We start from the raw sequence: 7,496 nt of genomic DNA on the forward strand, positions 1-7,496 counted from the left end.
ACCTTACATATTTTGGAATTTTATAATATAAGTCTAGCAGCTGGATATCTCGACGCCTGTTTAAGAGAAAAATTAGAACAACAAATGTAAATAATTTCTGAGAACACTTGTTCCTGGCAAACAAATTTCTGCCGCGTGAAAACAGTTTGAATGGCTCAAGCATGGCAAGACACTTGGAATTATCTGGCTAAAGCATGTTTCATGGCTGAATGGCAGCATGGCGCATGGATTCCCATGGTTAGGACACGCTAAGCGCAAATGAATATTCTTAAGATCATGTAAGTGTCAGAGAAAATTAGCCTGCGTTAAAAATGAAAATATTAGGTTTGCCAATAGCCGACACGTCTCTAAATGCTAAGTTCGCTACCCGGGTGCACCGGTTCGCGCACCAGGTAGTGTACCACATATTCTATGAGAACTTTTTAAGAATTTAAATTGTGCCAATTGCCAAAATAACTACCATTAATGAGTCGACGATCCGGGTGAAATTAGTCGCGCACTAGGTATTCTACTAGGTATTCTAGCACTATTCTACAAGATTTTTTTTTCAAAATTTGGATTGTCCAAACAGCATAAATTACTGAAAATTGTTAGCCGACGATCTAGGTGCAACAGATCGAGCTTCAGGTAGTACAATACGTATTCTACGAGAAATTAAAAAAAAATCGAAACTTTGTATATAATAAAAACAATTCTAAATGGTCAGTCGACAACTCGGGTGCACCAGGTCGCGTGCCAGGTATCTTAGCACGTATTCTACAAGAACTTTGTCAAAATTTAGATTGTTTCAATAGCTGAAATTACAAAAAATTATTTGTCGACGATCCAGGTGCTCCAGGTCAAATCGCGAGTCTTTCCACTGTTTTGAGTAGGAAAGATGTGAGGCTAATGGATCGGAATTCTTTGGGTGAAGTATAACCGATCCTGTCTGCCTTTGGAATAAAGACTACTCTTGCACCCCTCCATGCGGTCGGAACATAACCCAACGTCAAACTAGCCCTAGACAGTCTCACAAACGGCCCAATGATGATATCACCAGCCCTCTAAAAGAGGACTGGATATATAACATCCGGGTCGGGAGACTTGTAAGGGCTGAAGGACTTTAGGGCCCACCTGACCCTGGCTGCGGTCACAATCTCGTTGGCCAGATCAGGACCAGTCCCAGATCTGGGCCAGACTAGATTCAATAAAATAACAAACACAAAATTGATTTTGAAAAGTGTTAATTTCCTATTTTGTGTTATTTTAGAAACCTTGAAAGTTTCTCGGGAATACTGAAAAAATTTTTGCTAATTGGTACTTAGAAGCTTGTATGGTATAAATTGAGGACCAGTCCCAGATCTGGGCCAGACTAGACTTCCAAAAAAATAAGAAAAAATAATGATTTTGAAATGTGATAATATCTTATTTTCCTTTAACTTTAGACATCCTGGTCATTTTTCAAAAATGTTAAAAACACATTGCCTGATTGACAATTAGAAATTTTCATGTTATGGATTGCTGACTAGATGGTCTAGACGTTGCCAGATTTGGGCTAGATCTGACATCACACAGACAGAAGATTTTTACACTAGGGAAATCAATGCTAAAACATATCACGCAGCTATGAAAATGATAATAATTATTAAATTATTTAGAATTTAGTGTTATTTATTAATTAAATTCTCATTAGAGAAGGTAATAGATATGTGTAGAATTTGACCACCTCTTCACCGGCCCCTTTTTATCAAGTCTCCAGGTTTTAAGGCCCCCTCAATCCGAAAAAAGGGTTTTTTACGAATTTGCTGTCTGTATGTCTGTTTGGAAGTAAGTATGTATTTATGTATGTGTGAATGCAAGTATGCATGCGTATATGCATGTGTCTATGCATATATGGCTGTGAGCACAATGACTAACTTTTGAAAAAATTAATATATTAGATTGGTCTTTGGTACACTCTTTTAGTGCCCTAAAGTAAAGGTCAAGTTTGTTGGCTAGCCAGTTTGGAGCAAAATCCAAAAAGTGCGCTTATTTTGAATATTTGAATATTTTGAATCCTTATTTTTTCTTATAATTCATTTTTCCTAACCAATCTTCTTTAATCATATCACTAGCTTTTTCAGCATACATAATAACTGGTGCATTAGTATTTCCTTTCGGAACGAATGTCATGACAGACGCATCGATAACTCTTAAATTTCTAATTCCATAAACTCGTAACCTTGGATCGACAACAGCTTCCGAATCTTTTCTAGGACCCATTTTACATGTTCCTACAGGATGATAAAATGAACTAGCGAAATGTCTCAGCACACAGGTCCAATATTCGTCTGTATTGAATGTAAAATTACCGCAAGGAGGTATTGGGGTATCATCAACTACGAAATTATTCTCTTTCATAATTTTTGTATCGAATATACTAAGTGCAATTCGGATACCCTGAATGAAACGTTTGAGGTCCAAATCGGCAGTTAAATATCTAGTATATATCAGAGGTGGACCCCAGACTGGATTTGTAGCATTAAGTTGAATGAATCCTCTACTCATGGGAGTGATTAATGCTAGAAATAAAGAGAATTGACTTGCACTTTTATCACTTAGACTTAAAATAAATTGTATATCCGGTACATCTGTATGTTCTTCATATTCTGTGCGAAAAAAACCAGTAAGAAGCACTGGTGTCGGTGCAGAATAAAACCCTTGTTGCGTTTCTGCATAATAAATAAAATTCTCAACATTTTCTTTACATTTGTCAATATTATCATCTGGAGTCGAATTTTTTCTTATTCCGGCTATTTTATTAAAATGGATATGATCCTGAAGATTTTTTCCTACCGATAAATTCTTAATTACTTGAATTCCATGTTTTTCAAGTTCTTCAGCTAGTCCCACGCCCGAATTCATCAGTAGCCTTGGTGAGCCTATAGTACCTGCAGATACAATTACTTCTTTCTTTGCATAAAAATAGTGCGAAGGTCCAGTGGGTGATGATTTACATTCAACACCAAAGGCTCTTTTCGACACCGGATTTATTAAAATTCTAGTTACGTAGATATTATTCCTAACTACCAAATTGGGTCTTGTTCCTCTGATTGGACGAATAAATGCTGCATTGGCACTTTCACGTACTCCATTGTCTATAGTTGTTTGCGAAAGAGTTATTCCTATTTGACTTTCGCCATTAATATCTATGGTTGGATATCCGATTTCGTTGAAAGCTTTTTCTATTATTTTTCCTGATGGATAGAGAAAAGGAGCTGTCGATACTGACAGATTTCCTCCAGTTGCGTGATAGTGCGGGCTCTGTTCAACGATCTGAAAAAATGAGAAACTTTCAATATTTCATCCCATATAGATGTAATGTGTCAATTAATGTGTAATTCATATACCTTTGGGTCTTTGTTATCTTCTGACTTTTTGAAATAAGGTAAAACTTCCTCATAACTCCATCCAGGAATTCCCATTTCTTTCAAACGATTGTAATCATATTTATTACCTCTGATGTACATCATGCGATTCATTGTACTTGAACCACCCAGTACCTCAAAATTGAATATAAATTTAAGATCACGATTTCTGTTAAATGTGAACCATTTTCGAATTGTAAGTAATTAGAGGTCAATAACACATACATAAATAGCACACAGAAAAAATTACGACCTTGAAGTTTGCCAGAGATATGGATTTCAAAGTTGTGTAATTAATTAAAAAAAACTAACAGTCATATCAAAAAAGTAAAAACACCTCTGGATTCGTTTCGAAAATATCTCGGTGCGCATTTTTGTTTTTTTTTGTTTAAAGAATTTGTTAAACAATTACCTAATTTGTTATCTTTCTACAATTGTTATGAAAAGAGTATGCATCGAATCGAAAAACTAAGTGCACCATTGCATTCCTCTCGAAAATATCGAGATGTGCAATTATTGGTTTTTTCGTGAACCCATTTTTTAAACAATTAGGGCATTTGTTGTTTAGCGCTCTGTTGCTACGATGCATACTTTGTTTATAAGAATTGCAGAAAGATAAAAAATGGCGTAATTGTTTAACAAATTGCTTAAACAAAAAAATTGCACACCGAGATATTTCCGAGAACAATCCAGAGGTGTTTTTACTTTTTTGATATGGCTCTTAGTTTTTAAAAAATTAATTATACAAATTTGAAATCCATATCTGTGACAAACTTAAACCTCGTGAAAAATTATACTTTTCCAGCAGGCAGGCTGCATCCGTTGTTCATCAAGCACGATTCTTCTTCTGGCTGGGTTGTATAATTCCAGTCGATGGCTGTATGTTCAAGTTGAAAACAAAAACCAGGAATATCAGGAGTGAGTGGTTCTTCCCCTCCCGCTTCCAGAAGCAATACCTAATAAAAATATTTGAACAAAATGTTTAATATTACAATATTCAAATTTAAAATGTTAAAAAATAATTATATATTTACATTCCACTCCTCGATTTCTGAAAGTCTATTTCCTAAAACACATCCAGCAGAGCCACCTCCTACAACGATGATATCGAAAACGTTTCGTCTAATTTTTGGATGCTTAAACAAAATCCAATCTTTCAGCACTGTTTAACAAACTGCTGTTTTAAAAATCATATGTACCTTGCTAAATTCTACATCTTCAGGCCAGAAAACCCACGTCAGAGTCGCAAAGATTGTTGTCATACATGTGCAGTAGTTTGCAGCACACGACCTCGGTATGTATGGTAGAAGCGAGGGCAGAAGCAAGGGCAGAATCATCTTGATACCTCGTCACAGTTGAATAGTTGCAGTCCAGAACTAGATAACCAACAAAAATAGTAAATTTTTGGGAAATGAAAACAACATTCTGTTGAAGCGAAATAACTATTTAAAGATAAAGAAAAATCCCATTCTTAAGATAAAATTTTCCTAAATGCAGGCGCCATACAAAGTACAATTTTTAGTTTAGATGAAACATAACATCTTAGTTTAAATGAAAAAAAAGTCATCTTTAAGAATTATGCTATTCCGAAGAAATAAAGATTTCTTTGGTGTTTAGCAACTTGTGGACAAAGTACTAATTACTAATTACTGCAGTATAAATACCAGATTTTTGCAATTCGTTGTGATAATTTAACTAAATTAATAGCTTTAACGTGATAATTATATTATTATTACCTACACAATTTAACCTCAAACATAATATTTGAAATTATTGCGGTATACATGCAAAATCGATTTGCACGTTGCAGATTCATGAGGTTAGAAAATAGAAAAAAAAAGAAAAACAAGGTGTGAGATAATCATAAAGTTAGAAGATCATAGATTAAAATCTGCCTGCTACGCGGGCACTTGCTCGTCGCCGGCTAGTTTGAGCGCGCCCATGTCGAACACATGTAGTGCTCGTAATCGTGCATCCCACACATTTTTACATAGAACCAAAAATCTCAAACCGTGTCTCATCAGAAAAAAATGAGAAAAGCAATTTTTCATATTTAATTTGAAAATAATTTTGTACTTTATATTTTAATGTACCTTGTGTTTTTTGTCCACTAACTTGATTCTTTATTTTTAATGTCATTTTTTACTATTAAAACAAAAACTACCCATATTATAAAAAATAATTTAAAAAACTTGTAGATTTTTTTGGGTAAACAGCTTTTATCGATTCACTTTTTTCGTAGCTTGTGTAGTTTGTTCAACAATTTTATTTTGTTATAAACTAAACAAAAACCACGTCTCATATCAAAAAGTGGTTCATAATGAACTTGCAGATTTTTTCGTAAACAATTTTTGCTAATATACCGTTTTCGTAACTTGCATGATTTGTCCGCTAAATGGAATTTTTGTTTATTTTATTTTTTTGTTTGGTCAAAATTTGGAATTTCCATTTTTCAAGAAAATTCAAAAGATTGTTATAATAATCTTGTAAGGCTTCTGAAATAAACGCTTGTCTTCTTTTCACTTTTTTCATATCGTGTGTCGTTTGTCCTAAATGTTTATTTTTACAGTTTTTTTTTAAATATTGAAGATGCTACAATCGTGATAACTTTCTTTTTATCGCAAGAAGTCGTAAAAATAAATTATTCGAATCTCCGAGTACTACGATTAGCCGTATGTAGATTGTTTGAATCTCGAAAAAGAATAGTTTCAAAAATTTTGAAAATGCTCTAACTTTTGAATATTTATCGAAAATTGCTAGTGATCAATCTTGTATTTTTTTCCTACGTCTTAAAATTGTGCTAAAGCTCAATTAAATCTGATCATTTTGAAAAAGTCATTGACAAATAATTTTGACTAACTACTTTGTAAAATTAGTTCTTTTCTGCGTCAGGGGGTCTTAAAACGCAAAGATTTGGTGAAAACTGACTAAGTCAAATTTTGCATATAATAAAAATCTTTTGATTATGAGGAGAATGTTAAATAATTATTATCATCAAATTTATTAGCGAATGAGTATGCCTGTATGTCGATACAATCTATTTGTATTTGTAGATTTCTAGTCTGTTTGCCAGCTTTTTTGGATGATAATTAAGAAAATTAGAATATTAAAAAAAAATTTTTAGACCATTTCGTATGAAGATTCAAATGTTCTCGGTTCGGTTATTTGTAAGAATAAAAGGCGAATTATTTCATTAATTTACTTTCTTCGATCGACAAAAATGATCAGAACTATAGCGTTTACACAATTAAAAAATGACTATTTAAAGCCAAACAGCGCAGGCTACCAAAAAATGTCCAGAATAGACAAACGTTGTTAATTGAACAATTAGAAAACAAATAGAAAAAATTATATTTTGCAGTCAAACCATGCAAGATTCAACAAAAGATAAATAGAAAAATTGTAAAAACAAAAAAAGGATACACTTTTGTTTATTTCGTGATTTGTTTTAATCCTAATTTGTATTACTCCTGTTGTTATAATCGAGGAAAATAATAGTGAGATACAAAAATTACATGTTTTTTCAAATAAACCAAGCTTCGAAAAAAAGTATAAGCAAAAGTGATACGCCTAAAAAAGATCTATACTAGGCAGTCTAATAAGTCCCTGAAAAATGAAACACGGAGACGTTTCTTTGGCCAAAGTCGGTGTTATTTTTCAACATACTCTCCTTTTAGGTCGATACAGCGAGTCCAATGATTTTCTAACTTTTTGATACCGTCCGAAAAGTACTCGATCGGAAGGTCTCCAAAATACGCCTCAGTTTCAGCTATTAGCTACTTATTCGAGTAAAAACACTTACCGGTGACCCATCTCTTCAGGTTAGGAACAAGTAATAGTCGCTGGGGGCCTGGTCTGGTGAATACGGTGGCTGAGGAACCAATTTGAAGCCGATTTCATGCAATTATGCTTGTGCAACTAAGCATGAATGATGATAAAGCGGTTTTTTCTTCTTCAAACGCGGTCGTTTTTCGGCGATTTCGATTTTCAATCGGTCCAATAATGATTAATAGTATGTTCCGGTTATGGTTTTACCTTTTTCAAGATAGTCCACGAATATTATGCCATGTGCATCCCAAAATACGGAGGCCATAACCTTTCCGACCCATT

General features: G+C 33.8%; 1 protein-coding gene across 4 annotated transcripts in view; it reads right to left on the reverse strand.

The window, feature by feature from the left end:
• Window positions 1-782: 782 nt before the first annotated feature.
• Window positions 783-7,496, reverse strand: part of LOC117170570 (glucose dehydrogenase [FAD, quinone]-like) — a 20,311-nt gene continuing 13,597 nt past the window's right edge. For 2 of the 4 annotated variants that reach the window (XM_033357408.1, XM_033357407.1), the window contains exons 2-6: window positions 4,586-4,762; window positions 4,421-4,522; window positions 4,184-4,342; window positions 3,369-3,521; window positions 783-3,294 (exon numbers count right to left, since the gene is read on the reverse strand). In XM_033357408.1, the coding sequence (XP_033213299.1) occupies window positions 2,038-3,294; window positions 3,369-3,521; window positions 4,184-4,342; window positions 4,421-4,522; window positions 4,586-4,723 (1,809 nt within the window). In that variant the 5' untranslated portion in view covers window positions 4,724-4,762 and the 3' untranslated portion in view covers window positions 783-2,037. Of the gene's footprint in view, window positions 3,295-3,368; window positions 3,522-4,183; window positions 4,343-4,420; window positions 4,523-4,585; window positions 5,482-7,188; window positions 7,241-7,496 lie in introns of those variants that run through there. The other 2 variants (XM_033357406.1, XM_033357409.1) reach the window with 2 other exon arrangements.

The sequence above is a fragment of the Belonocnema kinseyi genome, chromosome 4, assembly GCF_010883055.1.
Source record: "Belonocnema kinseyi isolate 2016_QV_RU_SX_M_011 chromosome 4, B_treatae_v1, whole genome shotgun sequence".
Taxonomy (NCBI): domain Eukaryota; kingdom Metazoa; phylum Arthropoda; class Insecta; order Hymenoptera; family Cynipidae; genus Belonocnema; species Belonocnema kinseyi.